At 39.1% G+C, this 23,768-nt stretch overlaps 2 protein-coding genes across 4 annotated transcripts in view; both read left to right on the top strand.

The window, feature by feature from the left end:
- The first annotated feature begins 193 nt into the window (after window positions 1-193).
- pdcd10a (programmed cell death 10a) lies at window positions 194-13,236 on the top strand. The gene is made up of 8 exons (XM_074679541.1): window positions 194-355; window positions 2,814-3,007; window positions 8,031-8,084; window positions 8,272-8,389; window positions 8,962-9,088; window positions 11,751-11,829; window positions 11,917-11,999; window positions 12,505-13,236. The coding sequence occupies exons 2-8, from the start codon at window positions 2,918-2,920 to the stop codon at window positions 12,584-12,586; spliced, it is 633 nt and encodes a 210-aa protein (XP_074535642.1). The 5' UTR covers window positions 194-355; window positions 2,814-2,917; the 3' UTR covers window positions 12,587-13,236.
- A 2,967-nt stretch (window positions 13,237-16,203) lies between these two features.
- The window catches only part of LOC141798382 (cilia- and flagella-associated protein 337-like), a 35,426-nt gene continuing 27,861 nt past the window's right edge, over window positions 16,204-23,768 (top strand). For 2 of the 3 annotated variants that reach the window (XM_074680294.1, XM_074680296.1), the window contains exons 1-7: window positions 16,204-16,481; window positions 17,908-18,003; window positions 18,161-18,469; window positions 22,069-22,242; window positions 23,055-23,138; window positions 23,320-23,412; window positions 23,535-23,706. In XM_074680294.1, the coding sequence (XP_074536395.1) occupies window positions 17,923-18,003; window positions 18,161-18,469; window positions 22,069-22,242; window positions 23,055-23,138; window positions 23,320-23,412; window positions 23,535-23,706 (913 nt within the window). In that variant the 5' untranslated portion in view covers window positions 16,204-16,481; window positions 17,908-17,922. Of the gene's footprint in view, window positions 16,482-17,872; window positions 18,004-18,160; window positions 18,470-22,068; window positions 22,243-23,054; window positions 23,139-23,319; window positions 23,413-23,534; window positions 23,707-23,768 lie in introns of all 3 variants that reach the window. The other variant, XM_074680295.1, reaches the window with a different exon arrangement.

Below are 23,768 nucleotides of genomic sequence, written 5' to 3'. Positions count from 1 at the left end.
ACAACTAGCTCAAGTTATTTTTTATGCACTTAAACATACCACGACGTAAATAATTCTACGTTTTGTTATTTGTAAATATAAAAATTAGCAGCAGTGCTCTCGTGTAGCATAATTTTAACAGTGAAAGTAAGGGAAGGGTTAAAAAAAAGCACACACCACCTGCACCTTCTGGGACTTGAAGTCTGTAACGGTTGCTTTTACAATGAAGACGTGGGAGGGAGATTTACCGGAGGAACTACAACCAGCCTCTCGTGGGATACCAAGGGACGGAACTCAGCACCGCCCACCCCGGCTCTCGGCTTCTGTTTGCCAGGCAGGAAAACTTCCTGAATGACATAAAGCACAACAAGAAAGGGTGAGTATTCATTTTGTATATCATAACTAAGCCACCTGTTTGTTGTAGTTATATCTTTTTTATTTCGCTGTTTTATCGCATGATCTTTAGCTCGCGACATAGTGCTCGTGAGCTAAGGGCGGAGTTGATCACCTGCTCTGCACTGATAATCTCTTATTAGCGCGTTAATGCTACCTGTAGGTATTATTAGCTCCTTAATGTTATCCACCTTCATGCTATCGGTATTCTGCTCCTCCTGTGGTGGCAGTATTAGTTGAACAGCTGTTTGTCATGGAGTAACTTCCTACTCTTTCGTTGAGGTGTAAAAGTCGTGAGGGTACAAAGGTTTTACAGCATCACATCACTGCCAGTGTCCTCATACAGTAAACAAGATGTGCAAAATTATGAGGTTGAAATAAATGTCTCTTGGTTTTGTGTCTACATTTTATAGGATTCCTGGTTCAGCATGATTTATGTTATTTTACCCAATTGACCGTGAACTATCACAGCCAATTGTTGTTGGCACACCTTGATTTTATGACGTCTTTTAATCAGTCGCGCGACTCCCTGTGCGACTGATGTTGCTGATACGCGTGTTTTTGATTGGCGGACATTTTCAGGTGGGCTTCATTCATTATGTCTGAATGCTCACTTATGAGATACTTTAACTTTAAAAGTTCATCCAACTCAGTGAAAGAAATCTCTGAATATATTGTCAAGAGAGAATTTATTTAACCGACCACTCATGGGCTTGTTTGACTAACTACATTTTTTTGTTTATTTGTGGGTTTTTTTGGGGGGCGTGATCCTCCTAAAAGCAATCCTTTTAGTCAATAATAAGTCCAATGAGTATTTAATGTAGTATGTTCAGACATTACTGTCCACGTGTACACTTTCCTCATCAAGCTGATAAAACTATTTGTAATATAATTTACATATAAGCCCTTCTATATGTCAATAGAAATGTGTGTCTAGAAAACACCCTGCATCTGTTTGTATTTCATTTTGTGTTCGTGTTTAAGATAAAGGAGAGGATTATTATGCAGAGAGGTTGCGTTTCTGTCACTAATTTTAATTTTTTTTTTTTTTTAAAGAAAGTCATTTCTGACCTCCAAAGTTTTGGCCTCTCACCCTCCATCAGAGTTGTATGTACTTTCAATATGTAAAACTAACAACTGTAGTTGAAGATGCATAAATGCAAGACTAAGCATTTTCCAGTGCTCTGGCTACCAAAATCTAATGTGCCTTCCTCTTTAATCATTTAGACACATCTTTGATGGATGTAAAATGATCAGTTTATCAAATGCAAATTTTGCTTGCATGAGATATTTTGTACAGGGTACAGTCAAATTCTAATATTACGTTCAGATACCGATCAGTGGAGATGACACAGCCGTGGTTGTTTTTGAATACCTCTCAGGACTGCCTCTGACCACTCGGGCTACACCCTGCAGGGAAGCTGTCTGTGGCCTGAGATAAAAACAGACTTTCAGCCAGAGAGGGCAGCAGACACCGCTCTCTAGGCTCTTAAATGCCCACAAAGGCTGTCTATAAACAATGTCTGTTATTAATTCTCAGTGGGATCCTTTCTAAAACCTCTGAGCAGCCACAGACTGATTCTGGACCTGTTCATAATCCTGATACCCGTCTTGTATAAGGTATCAGATTGCACACTGAGAAACTACTAAACCTTAAAGCCTTTTTAGCCTTTTTTAGATTCACCTAAAGTGTAAACTCACAACCAGGTTGTCACGAGAAGTGACTCACTGATGTGTTAAAAAGTAAGGCACGCATGTGAAGACAAACTTGGTATGTAAGCGTGTCCCTGCCCTACAGTAAACAACCTGCTGTGTGTCATGATGAGCAGAATGAAGAACTGCGTCAGAGTAGATCCTTCAAAGGCGTCACACAACAAACAATGGCTGAGGTGAACTGGTCCTGGAGGGTTCGCGTACGAGTGTTTGTGTGAAAGAAAAGCGTCATGATACAAACAGTTAAAAGACATATTTCTCTCAGGTTTTGCTCCTTTTAAAGGTTGGAAAAAAAACTGAATGTGTTTGCCAGGTTCTAAATTTATCCCTGGTATTTTTAGTGTCGCACTAATATTGTAGAGGGTGTTCCTTATTAAGGTGTGACTCATGGCAGTTTTGTCACCATTGCCCTCAGAGGAGCAGTAAAGTCCACACCCTCTTACAATGTGACTCTTATGTGATGATCATGGCAAAGCGCTTTCAGGGAAGTCGTACACACAGGGTTTTATGACATTTAATGAGAGGCCGTAAAGCTGAGATTTGTTGGAATCATTACCAGAAATATTTTATGAATTTATCACACTCTCTTACTTTTCATTGGAGAGCATTAAAACACTGAACTAATGTGGTTAAATAGATTTTTGATTGTAACCCATTCAGCTGTCTTATTAAGAAATCTTCACCCTCTTTTTCTCCTTGCTCTCACGTGCTGCTCTCCTCTTCCTCAGCTCCTTCTTTGCTGTCATTCCATCAGTCTCCATTAGCACCTGAACGCCCTGAAACTGGCATCACTGGACAGGCACACAAACAAAGAGCCATCGATTGGTCAAGAATGACCATGGAAGACACGAAGAATGAAGCTGATACCGCCTCCACAGTTTCGATGGCTCTCTACAGTGTCATGTATCCCGTCTTTGACCAGGTAAAGTGGGCAGGGCTTTGGCTGAGGCGAAACAAGGCAGGGGCTTGTTTCATGAGGAGGACAGGTAGATGAGAGTGGAAGATCACATTCCTTGTTCAGTTAAACATCTTCCTGACGGGTTTTCACCACAGTTTGTTCAGGTGTTGCAGTTCCCAATCAGTGTTCTTGTAATTTGGTAATCCCTTGGTTTACTGAGCAAGGAGGAAAAGAGTTGAGATTTATAGATTATGAGCAGACAATATATTTTACTTTAGTGCAGGTGGTCAAGACAACCCATCAGTTTTCGTGATTACCTAGTAAAGGCAATTAACAAGGTTAAACTGCTAATGTTTGAATACAAACAAGCAGCTCACATGACTTAAACGCTACCTCCACTGAGATTTTCCTTTCTTTTCATCAGGATGATGTTTTATTTTTCTGACAACTTTTTTTTTCACTTCTAAGCAACTAACTTTTTATTTAAATTAGGGCTGTCATTTTAACGCGTTTATTAGATTAATTTATTACACCGCAAATTAACTCGTTATAAAAATGAACGCAGATTAATCTGGATCCCACACCTGCAGGGCGTTCAAAGACGCACTTATATTCAAATGTCTGGCATTACAAACCGTTTGTCCTACTTGGAAAAAGTGGTGTTCTCGTCAGATTTTCAAATTTGCGATGGTCCCTGATTGTTCCACACGTGACTTCAGCAACATGCTTTAAACCGGGGGAGAAGCGACAGTGATTTTTGGGGGACTGCCGTCCATATCTCATTTATTCACACATCTTTTTTGAAAATCTGCAGAAAATCAACTGTTTGCTCTAGCACAATTCTGTAAAAAACAGATTATTCTACAGTCTTTACTGCATCAAACAAGCCCTGAATGATCGATATTTGTCCTGTATTTAAATCTAAAGAATTCTTTGAAAATTTGCTTCCATCTTCCTGGTGTCATGTTTCAGCTTGGGGCTGCTCAGCACCAATGAGCAACAGTTTGTGTGTTCAGAGCTTGTAAAACTGAAAATACTTCACTTTTCTTTCATCCAAGACTTGAATTAAGTGTTTTGTACATAGTTCCTCACAGTTTTTAGCCTTAAGCCCTGGTTCTCCTGACATCATAGAAGTATAGAAGTTCATATTGCAGTGAAAATTGAGTCCAAATTGAGTAAAAATGTGACAGAAGCAAAAACCATCCTAAAAATCAAATCTGTGTAGATTTTGTAAAGATAGAACTATAAAACTTTTTTAATGCGTTCCTTATGCCTCAGGGTACCTAAAAATGTGTTGTATATATCCCCACCTTATTTTTAAATGTTTTTTAATGTCTTTTAATGTAATTTTAATGTCCTGGGATTCAAATTCTTTATTTTGGGACCTTAAGCAGATATGAGATTAAAATGCGATTAATTAGATTAATTAATTACAAATCCTGTAATTAATTTGATTAATTTTTTTAATCGCCTGACAGCACTAATTTAAATACAAGTTAACAACTCCAAAATGAGCAGCGACATTTTTTTATCGTATAGCAAAGAAACAAACCGCATTTCTTTCCTGCTGACTTTCACTACAAAAAACTGAAATCTTATCAAGTGTTTTTGTCTTATTTTTAATAGAAAATGTCTTTTTAGACTTAATAGGAGCCACATTCACCCGACCAGTCTAGAAAAACGTCTTGTTTCAAGTTATTCAGATTAGACAATTTTTAAAGACAAAAATGAGGCCTGAATTGCTTGTAACAAGTTAAAAAAATATCTGCCAATGGAACAAGAGAAAAGTTACATGTATTAAGACATTATTTTTTCAAATAATTTTTTTCTTGTTCCATTGGCAGATTCATTTTGCTTGTTCCAAGCAGTGCAACCCTCATTTTTGTCTTTGAATAACTTGAAACAAGACATTTTTCTAGACCTGTCAGCCAAATGTGGCTCATATTGAGTATAATGAGACAATATTTTGTTTAAAATAAGACAAAAGTACGCGATAAGTCTTTTTTGCAGTGTTGTAGAAAAGGAACCAAGAATTTTTCGAGTTCAGGATGGGTCAGCAGGTGCAGCTGAATGGTTTGCCCATTTTCAGGTTTTAGGACTCCTTCCTGTCTATCTCATCTAAAAATACTTGCAGGGTTGCTAGGTGACAAAACCCCCGGTTTCTATTGAAGTACACTACTCTTGCTGTTATTGTCAGCGGTATTGCAATATTTTCATCATAATACCACAAGTTTTGAGTTTCAGTCAATCAGTCTTTATGCATTGTGCCAAATCCAAACAACTCTTATCTCAAGAAGCTTTACAAACCATTACAAGATCCAGACCTGCAGTTGTTATATTATTAACAAAGAACCAACATGGAAACAAGATAAGGAGTCTTATCTCATCCTAACCCTCCATGAGTAGAGCACTTTGCAGCATTTATCAAGTGTATCAGCACTGAAAGCATTTCTCCTTCAATAGTTGTGTAAGCTCCCTCATAAATTGCTTGAATTATTAAAAGCCGTGTATAGAACAGAGAATGCAGGGAATCCTTTTGCTTCTTATCCTCTCTTCTCTTCTCTGAACCAACTAAATTGATGGATTATTAAATTATTAACTAAGTTCAACCAAAACATGTCAAAATATTTTTGAACTCTGTTTTTGATGTACACAGGGGTAAAGGGCGATGAACACATTGTCCATCTTATTGCAACTGCAGGCACCGGCACATGTGACGTGTTAGTGCAGGTGGGGTTGCGTTTGTGTGTTTGCGCCTGCTGGCAGGACCGTGTGTCTGTATGTGTCTTTGAAGCCTACCTGCTTACCTGTGAGTCGAGTTGGTTAGAGTTTTGCATTAATAACATACAGTTCATCCAGAAAACATTTACACTGTTCTCCTTTTTCCACATTTGGTTATGTTACAGCCTCATTCAAAAATGGAACAAATTGTTTTTTTCCTCTGAAGTCTACAGAAAACACACCATAATGGCAGTGTGTGTGTGTCTGTGTGTGTGGGTGTGTTTTAATTTTTGTGAATATACTAAAAATAAAAAACTTTGGCATAACAAGTGCATATGTATTTACAGCCTTCACTCAGTATTTTGGTGATGCACCTTTGGCAGCAATTGCAGCCACAAGACTTTTTGAATATGATGCCACAAGCTTGGCACACCTATCTTTGGGCAGTTTTGCCCTTTCCTCTTTGCAGCACCTCTCATGCATGTCTGGCTGGGCCACTTCAGGATACTCACAGAGTTTTCCTGAAGCCACTCCTGTGATTTCTCGGCTGTGTGCTTAGGGTCGTTGCCCAAGTATGAGGTCAAAAGCGCTCTCTCTGGAGCAGGTTTTTATCCAGGATGTCTCTGTATGTCGCAGCATTCATCTTTCCCTCAATCTTTACTAGTCTCTCAATTCATACTGCTGAAAAACATCTCCACAGTGCGATGCTGCCACACCCACGCTTCACTGTAGGGATGGTATTGGCCAGGTGATGAGCGGTGCCTGGTTTCCTTCTAACATGACGCCTGGCATTCAAGCAAAAGAGTTTGATCTTTGTCTCATCAGAGCAGAAGATTTCTTTCTTCTGGTCTGAAAATCCATCAGTTGTCTTTTAGCAAACTCCGGGGCAACCAGCTTTAGGAAGAGTCCTGGTAGTTTTGAACTTCTTCCATTTACAGATGATGGAGCCCATCATCAGAAATTTTTCTTTACTCAACCCCAGATTTGTGCCTCTAGACAATCCTGTCTCGGAGGTCTACAGACAATTCTCACAAATTAGTTGTGCTCTGACATGCGCTGTCACATGTAGGACTTAAATTATGTCCAACAACTGAATTTACCACAGATGGACTCCAACTAAGCTGTAGGAACCTCTCAAGGTTGATCAGTGGAAACAAGATGCACCTGAGCTCGATTTTAAATTCATGTGATTTCTAAGTTTATGTATTGAATAAATTTGCAAAAGTTTTAAAAAGCATTTTTTTTCCACATTGTCATTATGGGATGTTTTGTGTAGAATTTTGAGGAAAAAATGAATTTATTCCATTTTGGAATGAGGCTGTAACATAACATGTGGAAAAGCAGGGGATGCACTTTCCTGGTGCACTGTGGTTTATTTATGAAAGGAGATTGGTTTTAATTTACTTAATGTTAAAGTAGATCCACTGAACCTGCTTAGACTAAAATCTGGTAGTATCCCAAAGAAAACCCAATCCAACCTGGCAACCCTGCATGAACCTTCAAAGACAGAAAACACTAATAATGTGTATCTTGACTTAAAGCTGTTTTTATCATCCCCTCTTAGTAGAATCTGACACACACTCATACACACACAAACACACACAAACACAAACTCCTACAGCAGGATTTTGGTACCACAGAGGACAGAAGTATTACACTTGAATGTCTGGCAAACACGTTCCACTTCACTACTTTGAAACTTTTTTTTACGGGTGCCCTGGTGGCTCATGAGCTTGTGCTGTTGACCATTTAATCACAGCATCACTCTTGAACTCTCTCCCTTCTCATTTCTTGTCCATCCGCTTTCCAATAAAGATTCAATCCTCCAAATAAAAGCAGGAATGACACACTCAGACCAAAATCCTCTGATCTGTGCATCTCACATCTGATTGCTTTAACTGTTTTGAAGTTTTACGCCTATGTTTTTTACAGTTTCACATTTTCTGAGCGAAATTTGATAAGCTAACGGCTATTAAAAGACTCTGTATTTCATTTTGAGTATATCGGGAGCAGATAGGCAGACAAAAGTTGCTCATAGTTTCAGGCAGTAGCAAGGTTTGTAACACAAGATCAGTTCAGAGTAATAGAAAAGACTTCAATTCCCCTGAAGTTCAGATGAGGACTACAGACGGACAGACTGAGCACAGCTTTCCACAATAAAATAACACCGTGTCCTCCTCTGATATTGCCGGATACCTTGCTTGTATGTACTTTCTGCAGAATTACATTTCAGGACAGAGGAGAGGCCGTGATAAGAGCAAAGCCGGGTGTGTGTGTTATGTTTTGTTCGACTGACTCGTGTTTGTGTGTGCATTATGACTTTCAGTTGGAGAGCATCAACTTATCAGCAGCACAGACCTTGAGAGCGGCTTTCATAAAGGTAAAAAGTTTTCTTTTGTGATTTTTTTTTTATGTTTCACTGCACAGACTTCAATAAGAAAAACTTCCCTTTTCACACATTTTTCGACCATCTTCGTTCTTTTGATCTGTAGACTTAATAGATTTAAGTCCAGACAAGATAAAGGCTGGCTGCTTTTCAGTTCAGCTGTATGTTTGTGTGTTTCAAGGCAGAGAAGGAAAACCCTGGTCTGACCCAGGACATTGTTCTGAAAATACTGGAGAAGAAAAAACTAAGAGTCAACTACAATGAGTGTCTACTTCGAATGGCTGGAGATGATGTGGAAGGTATGCTGTTTATTGTACGATGCATAGGAAGAAAGAGGAGAGTGTAACATCACATACAACATATTCCTTTTGCATTCATTGATTTATCTGCAAGCTGGATGACAACCACCATAGGCATCTTTGATACCACCGTTATTGTAACAGCTGTGCCATCATCCACCAGGGGGAGCTGTTTCTCCACAAATCAGCTGCTCCCTCTCTTCCCAAATATTCCTCGGTCTCTGTCTGTAATTGAATTCCTTGTGCCATGTACAGTGATTGATGGTAGTAATGAATTCACACATGCACACGCACACTTTGGATGAATTTTAAATTTACCTCCTGCACAGCCCGACTTCTACCTTAATCCTGCCTTCACTTAACAAACCCAACACAGTCACTCCAAACTACGTGCACACACAAAAACACATTTATACTTGATCCTCACTGGCACTTTTTTTTTTTCATATGTGCCAACGTTATTAATTGCTTCATTTCTGTCTCCCCTGTGGCTTTTTTGAATGTGTGTTGACGTGCCTGTCAATGAGGAGTTTGAGGTCTGTATTTTTTCTTTCCCTCTCTGTGACTTTTAGACTTCATGATTGACAGACCGGAGCCAGAGTTCCAGGAGCTCAATGAGAGGGCTCGAGCTCTGAAAAAGATCCTTAGCACCATACCAGACGAGATCAATGACAGAGTGGGCTTCCTACAGACCATCAAGTAAGGCCCAGCGTGTCTGTGTCTGTGTGTTTGTGTTGCATGACCATATTTTTTTCAATTACGGAGTACCTTTGGCAACTATTCGACTCCCTTGGGATAAAATGGGTCGCCTTACTGTTGAACATATGATAATATCAAATATGAATGTATTAATTAATTAGAAGGCAAAATTTGAATCTATGGTGAAAATTGGTGCAAATTCAAACTAAAGCCAAGAATGTCTGCTGCAGAGAGTCATTTTGTGCATGCAGAGTAAAAGGGGAATAAAATGAGTCAGCACTCGTCCTAAATCTCTTAAAAGGGTCGTGGGGTTGACAGCTATGTTGGTACATTTGTGGTGTTAGAAGATTAAACACAAACCATGCACACTTAAGAGCTCAAGGACACAAGCTTAAAAACAAGTTATGGTTTTGTGTTAAAAATAGCACCTCCTTAAAGCAAATAGTGCATATTTGCAGGATGAATAAGAAGAAACCCTGAATGTCTCCTCTTTACGCTGGAAAAACTGAAATCTTAGCAAGTGTATTTTATTTCTTTTAAATAAGTAGTTTTTCTGAACATGTAAGGTGAATTTGGCTTGTCTGTAATTCAGTAAGACAATTTTACTAAGAGAAGTGAAACAGCTGATCAGCTTGTTTTACAACCAAGAAAATATGCCCAGACATAACTTTGAAATCAAAAAGTGGTTACTGCTTGTCTCAGGGCGCTATTCAATACACCCATACCTCTGGGAACTAATGCTAACTTTTCAGAATTTTTCAGTGTAGCCAGCTGAGTGTTCAGCAACGTCTCTCTCTGTTCTATGTTTACATCTGCAACATGAATGGTTTCAGACTGTTGGTTCCCCCGTTGTAGCCCGTTTTGAAGTGTTTCCAGTCGGTCTCAATTCCATGGCAGACAGTAGAACACACAGAGGCTTCACTCCGGCGTTCTTCAGCAATATGAATCTGAAGAAGAAACCTGTTTTCCTATCATGGACTTTTAAAACACAAAAATATCATCATAACAAATATGTTTATTTGTATGTTAATTTATTTGAAAAGGAACAACGCACATCTACAGATATTTTGCAAATGTAAATGTACCCAAGTTAGCCTAAGAGGCTAATTTTCAGTGGAAGTCCCATTGCCAGGTGTAATTTGGCGACACAGAAATTGTGTTCCAGAATATGGTTAGAAACAGATTAAAAAATTATTATAATAATAATGATAATATAGTGGCATTTTTGCTTCTTAAGAAGTTATTTTCTAACTTTATTTTTATTAATGAACAGTAAGATGGTGATGTTTCATTTGAATGGGGTACTGAGTTCCATTGGTGCACTTGTTGTACTTGTATTTGTGTTTGTTAAGAGGAGATAAAGCCTGACAGAGGAGGAGGAGCTAAGCTGTGTATGACCCTATAAACTAAGCAGACCTTTTGATATTTAATGAGGTTTTCCCAGCAACTGTTTCTTTATGATATGACGATGATGCAAGCTGAATGTCTTCTTATCTAGGGTTTGAGTGCTTGCTTAAATCAAGATTCCAGTGGTATAAGAACTGTAGATTTGGAAGTACATGTTTAGAAGTAATCGTTCTTAATATGCCAGGTGAAACTGTTGATACTGTATGCTACTTTAACAAGGATTGGATCAATGACGTATGTCTGGGAATGTGGTGAAGTAACTACTGTTTAATGTTGTACAACACAGCAGTAAGCACATCTGTTGCTCAACTTAATTTTGATGTTAAATGTTGTTTTAGCTGCTCTTGCACGAGGATATCACTGAATAGAGATAAATCATAGTTGGATTACCATCAATAGAAGTTAGAATGCCTCTTCATGAATGTGTGCAATTCACGTGTGTTGCATACACCAATGCCTCAGACTACAAACTGAAACCAGAACTTGCTGAAATTAACTACTTCTTTGTACATAGTCTACATCCTTATGTAGAATCTGCAGATGGAGATTAGCTCTGGTTTAAAAAGAGAAAAACTGCAGCGTCTGTGGATGTAGCAGGATAGATAGAATTATTTTGTCTGACCTCACCCTTGCACATTATCTTACTCTTTAACCACTTCAGCTTTAATCCAAATCCATCTTCATCGATGTAAGTTCTAAAAGGTTTTTGGAAATCATTTGACTTTGCACTTTCCCCAACTGGTTCATTGTATTTCAAGCAATAAATTAAAATCAGCTCCTAAGACAAGTAGTCCATGGGATTAATCCTTGATCTATGTCGAGAAATCAAATTATTGAAGATGCACCAGAAGAGTTCAGATGATGATTCAGCTGTTTGGTTCATGCATGCCAGTAAATATATCCCTGATCACTGCACTATTCCCACACATTAAAAGGAAAGTGAAAGACGTTTCTTTTCTTCTTGGCTCACTTTGCCATTATTTTGATCGAGTTCAATACTCTTGAGTGAGTCACTAAAGTTACTTACCCAGCAGAGGGCTTAGAAATGAAAATCGATTCAAAGGAAATGCTAAAAAGAAAGAAGTTATGCAACTGCAGAATCCAAAGCTGGAAGTGACAAAGCACGTCTGAGAGGAAAGGGTTGAGAAAAAGAGGCAACAAGGAGAGAAGTGTGAATGTTTCTCTGCTTTGCAAAAACAGACAGATTTAATAATGGTGTTTTTCCTAACGTGAAACTCTTTATGTTAACCCACAGAGATATAGCCAGTGCCATTAAAGAGCTGCTCGACACAGTGAACACCGTCTTCAGGAAATACCAGTATAGAAACAGACGGGTGAGTAGACATGAGGAGGAAAATTCACACATGTACAAACACAGTGAACTGAGTTGAGCTGAAAAGATGTCTGTGTTTATTGGGTAGGCATTGGAAAGACAGAAGAAAGAGTTTGTGAAGTACTCCAAGAGCTTCAGTGACACACTCAAAACGTACTTCAAAGATGGAAAGTATGACAGTGTTTCTTGTTTACTCTGTTTTCTGTCTGTTTCTGTTCTTTTCTGTCGTCTCACTCACTTGTTCAGCCTTTTGCTTTAACACAAGCACACACCGAAAAACATCATTTTTAACAGTTTTATGTGCACATACTGTACACACACACACACACACACACACACACACACACACACACACACACACACACACATACACACACACACACACACACACACACACACACACACACACACACACTCCCACACACATGCACTGTCACCAGCATGTAAATGGTTGTCGTTTGATCACAGGCCTACTTCTATCGAATCCACCAGTGCTGAATAATTCCCTTGACCCATTTCCTGTGGATTCACGCTGGCGTGTATTCTCTGAAGCCTGACATTCTTCATTCCAGCCAGATCAAAGTGTTTCCTGGATCAATCTTAATATCGTTGCCATGGTTACTTTGCTATATGATTGACGCTTGTGTCCTTGTGTCTTTGCCACGCTTGTTTCCAGAGCGATAAACGTGTTTGTCAGCGCCAACCGGCTCACTCACCAAACCAACATGATCCTGCAGGCCTTCAAGACGGTGGTGTAGCAGTCTACAAGGACGCTTTGATTAGGGAATAGGTGATGTGAGGCTTTGTAATTTGTAAAGACGTTTTATTATTTTGGCTGTATAATTTATAATTCTGTGGCTTTGAGGGGAGATCAGGTAGTCTGAGGTTCAAAGCAAATCAGGTTGACAGTAATTGCTAGGGATTTTTACCTCTCTTTTATGTTGTTCTTTTATCAGATTCTTAAGTCGATATTCCTCCCGTCCTTTATATATTTCCCCCTCTGCTCAGCACTGTGAAGCTCTGGAAAAGTTGAGCAAAATGTGATTATTTCCCATGTCCTTAAAACTTTGGTGATTGCACAAACTGGAAAAAGTGCAATGAAAAGAAGCTGTGTTAAGGCTCTGGATGTCCGTCTTTTTTATTGTCACGTTTCTTTTGTAAACTGTAATCTTGATCCATATGTTGGTATCTCGTACTCTGGGCTATTATCCTCCTATTATCCGCATACATCATATTTAACTTCAATCAGATATGTTCTAATCCTATCTGGAAATCAAGGTCTGCAGTAATAATCATGCATTTGAGATGGAGGCTGTGCTCGCTGTCTGCTTCCTTTGTCCTGTCTGCATCATCCTGTGCATCATAAACACAACCCCTCCAGGTGAGCGGGAACTCAGCTGCTGTGTGTGCTGTCTCTCTTTTTACTGCCTAATGTATAGAAGGCCACATAGCTCTTTTATGGCCATGTGTTACTTCACAGACACTCAAGGTTACGCTTCCCTCAACTGTATGCTCAGGCTCTTTAACAAGACATGGTAGAACATCAAGGAAGGCAAAGCTGAAGGAAGAGGGTAAAAATAAATAAAAATACAAATTCTCAATTCGGTACAAAATAGGTGTTTGTGGTTATAAATATATTCACTCATGCATACTTTCAATATCGTGATCAAAATGGAAGTGAGAAGCAAGAGCTGTCCAAGGATTTTCAGGTTCAAACTCATTAACTGCTCAGCTGTATTTTCAAAAGTAAAGTGTTACACCAACAGTTTTTCCAACATCACTTCACCACTATGCATTTAAAGTTCGGCATATGAGCTAAGCATACAGGTGCAGCTAATCAGAGTGATGTCAGTGAATAACCACATCCAAATGCCAGCAAAACACCATTTTGCAGAGTGAAAACCTGTTAATGAAGTCAGAGAAGGACTCTGATAAGAATTGCTTCACCTTATTAATATGGAGCTAAAATGACAGAAGAACAGTGGTGTAGCTGTGCAGCATTAATTTGAATAATGGCCTGAATCAGAAAGTAAAGATCAATATCATTTAGTATGTTTTGCTGTTCATTTGAATTATAACTTAAGACTGGTAAAAAATACTGTCCATTGTCGAAACTGGCTTTACCCTGTAACTACCTCTCCTTTCAACCCTTTAACTTTCACTTTTTAAATGCAAGTGATACGAAGTCTGTTTAATTTTTAAGGTTATGTTAAATAATGTTCAATAATGCTCCATCCACAAAAAAAGAAAACATATTGTAAAGATTATTGTATTTTTAATGTTGTCGGAGCACAAAATTCAAAGAACACAAAATTCAGAAAAAATATTTCAAGCTGGAGAGACAGCCCAATTAGGTTTTATTCAGTTTAACGCAATTTCAATTTCAATTTTTTTTTTCAGTGAGCTAAGTGGCTCAAAAAGTGCTCCACCAAACCAAACAGTTGAGCTGCGGTTTAAAAGTTGAAAAGTTGTTTCAAATGAAAAAAAACAAATAAACATAATAGCAAAATGTGATTTATGAAGTTTAAAATCGCAGAAAAATGCCAGACCTTGTTAAAGCTGTTTTACGCAAATGTTTTTGTGCCAGTTTGGAAATTGAGTGTCTTCAGAAAAAAGTACTTTGAGTGAGGTTCTTTGTATTTTTTATGAGTGAAATGTTCTTCTCTGACCACTCTTAATGTATCCACTTAAAGAGAAATTATTGCATAAGACTTTAAAATTTAAAAATTTACATTTTTTAATGTTACTTCAAGCAAAATGTGGTGCACATATTCCTCATTTACTTTACTGCATTTACTTTTGTTAAAATGTTTCTATCAGAGGTATAACTGTTGAGACCTCATCGCCCGTCTGTCATAATTATCAAAGCCCCTTGTTTTAGTGTTGGATGGAGAACATTAGCAAGAAAATCCATTGTTTGGTTATCGGCCTGTACCACAGTCTCTCAAAGGAGCCCTGGAGCTGCAACCAAAAAAAAATAAAAAAGAGTGATTGCATTTTATTTTTTCACATGATAGACTGATGATGACGTAGATGTTGTCATTTGTAGGTAGGCATGGGTAAATGGATAAAGACGATTTTGGACTGATGCCAAGTGGCTAACTGTTCAATTTTAAGGTGTATAAGTCAGCAAAATTTACATAGGTCTTCTTTAAACTTTTATGGGTTTAATATTAATGAACTAACCACTCATAATTCCTCTTTTCTGCTGTCTTTCTGTCTGACACTTTAATTATAATGTCCAACGCATCTTTCGTAGAATGAGGAAAAAAAAATAGTAGTGCTTGAGATTGAGAACAAGAGTCATGAAGAGTGTGTTTGGGGGAGGGGGGGCTTTTCTTTCTTATTTCAAATCAAAGAGTTCTGTCATTGAGAAAGATTTCCAGAAGTGGGTCTCTTCAGATTTGAATTGTTGCATAAAAGCTCTTTATTTCAGCTCCTTCGCCCTTGCCTCCTCTCTTTCTCGGACGTCTTTCCTTCCCGTCTTCCCGTCCTAAGATTTGCACCATTATTATTTTTTTGTCCCTTCTCATTCCAGCAACTTCATTCTTCTCCCTGTATAATAGTGGATTTTCCATGGTGGATTTGTGGTGGGCTATTTTGGGCTCTGCACTGGCTCTTGCATGCACCACTGTAATCCAATTGTGATAGAGTTAATTTTTAAAGCTTTATTATTGAAATTGCTGAGACCTAATTTTCTGATCCTGTCACTGTTGACGACCACTGTAATCAGCTAATTCAACTTATCCCGAGCCATTAAGTCATACACAAGGCTTAGAGGGAGGGAGGGTGATCTTATCCAAAGTTTATGTGCAGCTTGTGAAAGAAATGAGGCAAATATATAAACTCATTCTTACAAAACACAAGGCTTCTGTCTTGTGCAAGTATGTTTGCAGCCTGAGTGACCCACAGGAAGTCTCCTAAAGAGCACATAAGTGGCACTGTAAAGCTTTGATGTGTTTTTGTTCAGTTTGAGGATGGTGTTACTTCTTTTAAAAGTTGTTCCTCTACACTTTTATGACTGGAAGTACAATAACTGTGTTCTTGTGAATTGTTTAAATGTGTGTCGAGATTGTAAAGTTTTGCAGGCGGTAATTGTAACATACAGATTATTTTCATTTCAGTCTCTAATCTTTGAATAGAAACACACACGCACACACACAAATGGTGTTGCTCTGGACTCACAAACAACTTTTTGACAACTTGGTTGCTGGGAAACTTAGTCTGAGGCTTTGAGAGTGAGGGATAATAAAAGAAAAGAATTGTGTGTGTGTGTGTGTGTGTGTGTGTGTGTGTGTGTGTGTGTGTGTGTGCGCCCTCTGCCTCTGTCTAGGCTACTGGGGGCAGTTAGTTAACTCTCTCTGGGTGTGTGTGCTGAGGCCAGAGCTGTTAACGTTGATTGCTTCTCGTGCGTTGCTGCCTCAGACAAACCTCTGGACACACGGCTCCAAGCTCCTGGAATCAGCTGAATTTCCTCCAGGACCAGACCCAGCTGACCCCCCTCCCAAAAAAAGACGGAGCCAGAGGCTGAAGATTTGTTTGAAATGTCATAGATTTAAAAAACGGTGTTTCAACACCTCAGAGCAGAGGGAGTCTGGGACAGTTTACTCAAGACGGCCGTTGTGGACTGAGAGGATGAAATTGGCTGCCTTGGTGAGTTTGAATTTGTTATTAACTGTGAAAATGTGTATTCAGCTCCAATATGCAGGCTTCATTATTAAAAACCTGCTTGACTGAAGAGTGTGTACACAATGGCAGTGTTGGAAGGTGCTGCTAACTCCAGAGTGGTGTTGCTAGGGCCAAGAGCCTATCATTATGTAGTTTCAGTCTGGTTCTGAGATGGCTCTTTGGACAGTTTGACTGCAGTGGATGATACTCAGTGTAACTTTAATAAACTGCAGATAGAAATTCACCACGGAAAGTTTCAGAGAGTTGACTGGATCTGAAGTGGCCAAGTTAGTGAGTTTCTTTCAGATATCAGAGCTGTCAAACACACTTTTTATTTATCTGGTGAGCTATCTAAAAGGTACATGCTGAAAGCAGTTCTACATGATAGAGCACTGACATGTCATATGTTTTACAACACCAATATGTATAATGCATCTGCCTCAAATATGGTCTCGCTTTGTGTTAATTTTATGGAGCTGTGTCTGTGTAATCCCATAAAGACTGGTGCCAGCTGCCTGCCACACGGCACGTCAGGATGCAGCTGATTAAAAGTCATCACGCTCATAAACAAAACATGGTTGAAATGTCCTCAAGACAGCGGCATTCTTTTCATTTAGTGCTCGAACATAAACATACTTGTTGCGGACTACTGTCTTGTTGACAGAGATGTAAATAAGGAGGTGGATGAACTATCATCAGCTATCAAGATCATACCTCTGTTAGTCATCATTATAAAAGAGATAAAAGCTTCAGCTCAGGATTGATTTCATGCTTTCATTATGCACTCTGCGCTTGGCATTCTGAATTTCTGAGAAGCTAAATAACACTTCCAATATTATTATTTTTGTCTCTTAAAGACCTTGGATGAAGTTTAAAGCAGATTCTGTCCTTTGTAGTGTTTTAAATTATGTCAAAATGCAACTTTAAAAACAAAAGGGATTTAACAAACCCTGTTTTTACTCACACTGTCATCCAAGCTGCCCATTTACCTAACTGATTCCACATTACCCAACACGCAGACACTTGGTGTGCTTTGGCAACCTGCTGCCTTTGTCGTTTCCAAGGACCCGTTCACCCTCTCCTGAAAGCAGCTGAGCTCAGGGAAAGTATTTGCTGCATACAAAAAAAACAACAAAAAAAACCTTTGCACACATTCAACACAGACAGGTTTGGACAGAGTGAAAATAGGCAACAAAGGCAGCCCATGCTGTTGTGACTCTGCCTTATGATTACAGTGACATGACAACCCGCGGTGAACCTGATATTCAAGGTTACAAAGGGATTACTGGAGCCGGGAACATCTTGTATTTTGTCACATAACACATATAAATGCAGGAAATGTATTACTGGAGTCACATTCACTCGCTTTACCTCAGTGACCTTGCCTGGTATTTGGGTGACTGATTGACAGATCTGAGCTGCAGCCATGGGAACGAGGATGGAGGTGGCACAGCTTGAGAGCAGAATGAACAGCGAGGACTATAGAAAGCTGCAGGCTCTTTTCACGGTGAGTGTTTTTCTGAAGTTACAAAGTCTCACATCAAATTTAGCCCATCTGAGAAACACTTGACAGCGAGCAGAGATATATATGTAATCATCAGTATCATTGAGTAAAGTACCTCCAGTACTGCTGCATTTAATTTCCTCTGTTGATGTTTATACAGGACTCCTCAGGTGTATCTTGCTCCCTCTCCAGAGCTGAATTCATCCATCAGGCTTGGTCATCAGTCGGCTGTGGTTCCAAGGAGGAATATGGCCTCCTGTTTGACAGTGTGGTCATCTCTCAGGAGCGTCGCGGCCTGGTTCTAGATATCAATGCAGTGAAGGAAGAGGGCCGGGTGGACTGGGCCGACCTTTGCTCTTTCCTTCTCCAGGAGCTTTCTGAAAAAGTAAAGAACAGAAGAACCAGCAGTGTGCCCTGCTGGACGCCACCACGCGTTGTCACCTGTCCACATCGAGATATTGTTCAGAAGGTAAAAAGTTCACCGTGCTCTTACAGAGTTGAGAAAAGAGGAGTTTGTTATAAGATTCAAAACAGTTTCTCATTTAAACTCCTCATCTATTGCAGAATATTCCCTGCAAATCATTTTGACTTTGACTGACTGTCTGGAGGATCCGTGACTCTGCTGACTTGCTAGAATTCCACATTATTAAACATTGTGTGAGGAAAAGTCTGCGAGTATTAGGGTCTTGCTCATCAAAATGGCCCACCTCTTTTGGAGATAAATGGCTCTAGAATCCTTTAAGTTTAACATCTATCAATTAAAATGTAAATGAAGCGGCCGGTGTAAAGTGCCTACCACGGTGGATAAAATGATGGCTCACCACTTCAATCTTTCAATCCTGAGAAAGTCAAAATGTCAGGGTGTTGTGCAAGTTGTTTTCCAAATGGCTGGAGGGTTTTGACCTATTTAGGGAAGAACATACTTGAGTGAGGAGGGAAAAAAAAATGTGATGTTGCGAAGGAGACTAATTCCTGATCCTTGCACTCTCAGTGAAATGTGGTGTAGTTAAAGCAGACAAGTGAATAAGAGGGTATGTAAATTTTCTGCAGTCATCTGTTTTTTTTTTCCCATAAAAAATGGAGTAAATAAAATGGTAAAACAAGATGGGATATTTTTTGTTGCAATGTTGGAAAAATAAAAAGTTGGCTGAAGACTGTGCACAAGGCTTTCACATTTTTAATTCAGTGTTTGGATTTTTAGGCACAAGAATTTCATGCCACTCAGTTTTAGTAACACCAAAAGAAGAAAAAGAAAGGGTAACTAACCTTGGAATGATGGACATGTGAAAGCATTTGTTATGATTTCATTATGAGCAGCGTATTCTACCTCTCTAGGTTAATTCATCTAAACACGGGACAATAGATGTCAGCCAATCAGCTGAGAGTGAACTATCGATGGACAGCTTGTATCTTTTCTGCTATTCCTCTTTTTTTTTTTTTTGATCCAGTAACTCAGTATGTTTACATGCAGTTTCAGATATCAGTCCAAGATCTTAGTCAGCACAGAATTGGACTGTTGGGATGCATCTAAACAGCTTAGTCAAATTGCAATCGGACAAAGCATAGCTTGACCATAGACTGTAAAAAAAGATGGACTTCCGCTTGCTCGGCCCTAAGTAAGGTCTCCACAAAAACTGCTCCCCCTGGTGGCTGGCTGCAGTATATGTAAAAAAAATCACGCTTTCCAGCCATTCCAGATGGGCTGTGGTCATACTTAAAAAAAAAAATATTCCTCATTGAAATGTTTCTCACGTCTGATTGTTGTAGTGATTTGAAGATATCATTTGGCTGTCTTGTATTCAAGTCCTGTTTTTTCTGAAAAGTTTTGTTTTCATTAGTTATATGAGGTTAAAAGCGTGGCTTTACATTAACGTTTAACGTTGATTAACAGCTGCCATTCTCGTTATTAGTTTTTTTTGGGGGATTGTAAAATATGTTGGGAGGTAGAGTCAAGAAGTGTTTAGACGCTCGAAAGAAAAAAAAAAAAAAATTTGTCACCCAGCTCCACTCAGATTCTCCCAGAATCCCTCATTGTCTCTACTGCATAGACTCTGGCTGCACAACTACTACAATGGCTGTGCCTGTGACCGAGGTATTTTGGCTTCAAAACGGTACAATGATAAATGGTGGAGCCACACTGTCCACTCTATATACAGTCTATAAGCTTGACTGACAGACCTAGATAATATGGTTGCTATCAGACAATGGTTGGATTCAGCAGGTCTCAGCACACCTTGGCGTTCAGCCAGAAGAGAAGGTAGATAACCGTGATTAATAGACTTGCTGTGCTCATACAGTCTACGGCTCAAAGACAACAAACAAACACCATGGCTTACATAAAAATATAGAGAGCTACAGCTGCATCTACCTTTGCCATTGTTGGTAGAATGCCACTCTCTCTTTGGGTGAACCATAACTTGTTTGATACGCATACAGCTTCACTTATCAAAAAAGGACTCAATGCCCCCTTATTGAAGCAGATTCTACATGTACACGCAGACAAGACTAGATCCCCTGCTGTGGCTTTGTGATCGAGCTATGACCTAGGTCGGACTGCTGAGTGCATGTAAATGTATCAACCTATGCAATGTTAAATTTGGTAAAAATTAAAAATTAAAAATAGTTGTGTTGAAGTAAAGGTACTGGTTTTAGAAACTACTTCAAAAAGTATGAGTACATAAAAAAAGTTATTGAAGCAAACAAAGAAAACCACACACAACAGTGTTAGATAAGTCGAAAAAGTCAGAGTCGTCCACACAATCCTCTGAATCCAAAACCAGTCATTGTCCAAACTGAGTCAGAGTCTGGGACATCAGCGCTGGAGTCCAAGCGGTCCTGGACTCAAGCACTAAAACTCTCTATCCAATAGCTTAACAAGATGATATTATGTCAGCGTCTCCCCTTCTGTCTTAGATCCCCCAGACTTTCATAGTGTGAATTAATTTTGAATTTAACCCGCATTTTAGTCACAAAAGTCCAGTCTCATGACAGATTTAGATTCCCTTCTTTCTGGTCTGTCAATCCAAATACTTCATGCAGTGTTCATTAGATGTCTTCCTGAATATCTGAAATTTCCTGAACGCAGGCTTAATGTGATTTAATTGTTTCCACTCAGTAGATGTCTGAGCAGCTCAGTATTTTTTACCAAGACAAGAACCAACATTTCTTTCTTTCTTTCTTTCTTTCTTTCTTTCTTTCTTTCTTTCTTTCTTTCTTTCTTTCTTTCTTTCTTTCTTTCTTTCTTTTTTTTTTAACAAGTTTCACAAAGACTTCAGATAGCACTTGACATAACCCTATACGAGCTCTCATTTTTAAGATATTTGATTCTCACTGGAACAATAGTTTTTGAGACCAGCAAACTTTAAAAGGGAAATAATTCAAACTGAAGAGCTGTTTGTAGTAAGATGTGGTTTCAACGTCAGTAGATCTGCAAGATAAGACATTAGAACTCATTGTACAAGTCACTCACTGGCTTTACAACTTACTGAAGATACACACATAAGAGGCTATCTGGGAAATCTGAGCGAGGCTACAGTTGGCTCTGGAAAGACCTAGTGTGCAGTAATAATACTAGAGTACATTAAAGCCCTGAGCCCTTAATTCTAATAAAGCTTTATTTCATCAAAGTCTTTCTTATAACCCAAGTCTTTTGTCTGCAGCTCTCTCTTTTTCGTAGCTCTGCCAATAAAATGGCATCATTCATCAACTCTGTATGTTTTATTGGTTTGAGCCGAAAGGAACACAGCACACACACTTGTTCTTATTTTGATTCAACCAGGGGGAGATTTAGGGTTGAGGTCATGTTTAATTTCGTTAAGCAAGTGTAGTTTTATGACTCAAGATCAGGGAGAAAGCAGAGGGAGCACTTAATTCTAAAATATCTTAAATTGTAGCCTCCATTTTACTAATTAACTTCCCATTAAAATGTTCCAGAACTGCATCATTAAAGCTGTAACGCTGTCAGTTAAACAAAGTGTGAGCTACACAGACAGTCTATTTGTTACTCTAACGCTTATATTTGTCTGGGTTCAATTACTGTCCTCTTCCCGTGTCCTCTGGTTTCTGCAGGTGTTGCACCTGCAGAGTTCAGGTCAGTATCTGACTGTGAGTAAAGGAGGAACTGTGGGGCTGTGGGACGGAGAGGACATGTCCCTTCTGCACACACATCGACTGCAAAACAGCACAGTTGCATCTAAAGACCTCTGGGTCACTGATGTGGTGTTTCTGCACAACCTAAACAAGGTGACTTTGACTTTTAAGAAATATTTTAACAAACGTAACAAACAGAAATCAGTCGGAGGAAGGATTGCTGCACTGCTCGTATATGCACACTTTGACCTTGGAGCATTAAGATTGATCATAGGTAACACCCCTTTTTGAGGGGTTATTGCACTATTATTTTGAACCTGTGTTAGCCCAGTGGTAGTTTTACAAAATTTTAAAGCTCAAAAATTCCCCATGTCTTCCTTTCACTGGTGTTTTAGAAAACCTCTATTTCAGCTCTGTTTTAGCTGCTGTCTCTTAAAGGCTCCCTGTGCCACAAAAACCCCTTCCCTCTGATTGGCCAGCCCCCTGGAAGTCTATCAAGTGCAGAATTTTGGGCAGACCTTAGTGTTTGAGGCCGGGCCTTCAAACACTATGTGTCATGAACCAGTATAGAGATCTTCATTTGATGAGTTCATCATTTCAACAAGGTCATGTGAAGATCTTAGCTATTTTCAGTACAGATCATTTTGAGCGGTTCACAGATTCAGGGATTTCACTGAATTGCATTTGAATTTGCAGAGGTTTGGGAATCTGCACACATCTAGTATGAACATCCAACATTGTTTATCTATATGCAGGTTAAACAAATGGGAACGCATAATACCCCCTCTTTAATATCACTCTAATATTGATTTGCAAAAAGCCCATGTCAATGACAATGCTGATAATTTAACTACTAACTACTTATGATATACTACAATAAACTGCTAGGATAGTCAAAAGTGAGTAGTTTTATATGAACACATGTGAAAGTCTCTCTATATCCAACAAACTCTCTTTTTATCCAGATAGCTGTGTCTTTAACGAGCAAGGAGCTGTGTTTTTATGACATACTGTCCAAACAGGACATCAGCTGCAAGTATAAAATTCAGGTAAAGGTTTACCTATCACTTGAAAAAGAACATCACACTGATTTATATTTCTCTTAATTCTCTATTACTGGTTAAAGTTGACAAAATAAGACATGGTTGCGTGATAAAGCTTTGAAAAAGTGTTAACAGGCACAAAATATACCATTTCACACCATTTCACACCATTTTTTCTCCTCTCCAGGGTTTGAAGTTCACCCCTTGGTGCCTAGACTACTGGACAAATCCCTCTCAACCTGATCAGGCTGTGCTTGCCATAGGAGACATTGGAGGACAGGTAACACATAAGAAAAGAAAAGGCTAAAGCACAAAAGGAATAGTGAAGACAGGTTGGAAGGAGGAAAACCATTCTCAGGGGTTCTCATTTGTCTGCATCATCTGTGTGTGTGTGTGTTATAGGTCAACGCTATACACTTCACTTCAGCTCAGATCTCTCTGTTTGAGACACTTGGTCTAAGCACAGACTCAGATTCTGCTGACATCATCCTGTGGGACGAGCTGGTCAAAGGAAGGCATTGCACTTGTTACGTAGTGACACATCAAGCACATACGCCTGCCTGGGTTAGGAAAGGTAGGAAAAACAATCAAAAGTTACATCTGCCTGTTTGTCAAATATCGACTGGTATCCACCAT

Source organism: Halichoeres trimaculatus, unplaced genomic scaffold (genome assembly GCF_033239565.1).
Source record: "Halichoeres trimaculatus isolate MK-OKI-2021-1 unplaced genomic scaffold, fHalTri1.1 fHalTri1_scaffold_9, whole genome shotgun sequence".
NCBI classification, from domain to species: Eukaryota; Metazoa; Chordata; class Actinopteri; order Labriformes; family Labridae; genus Halichoeres; species Halichoeres trimaculatus.
The sequence above is the reverse complement of the archived record's forward strand: the minus strand, read 5'-3'. Positions and strand labels throughout refer to the sequence as shown.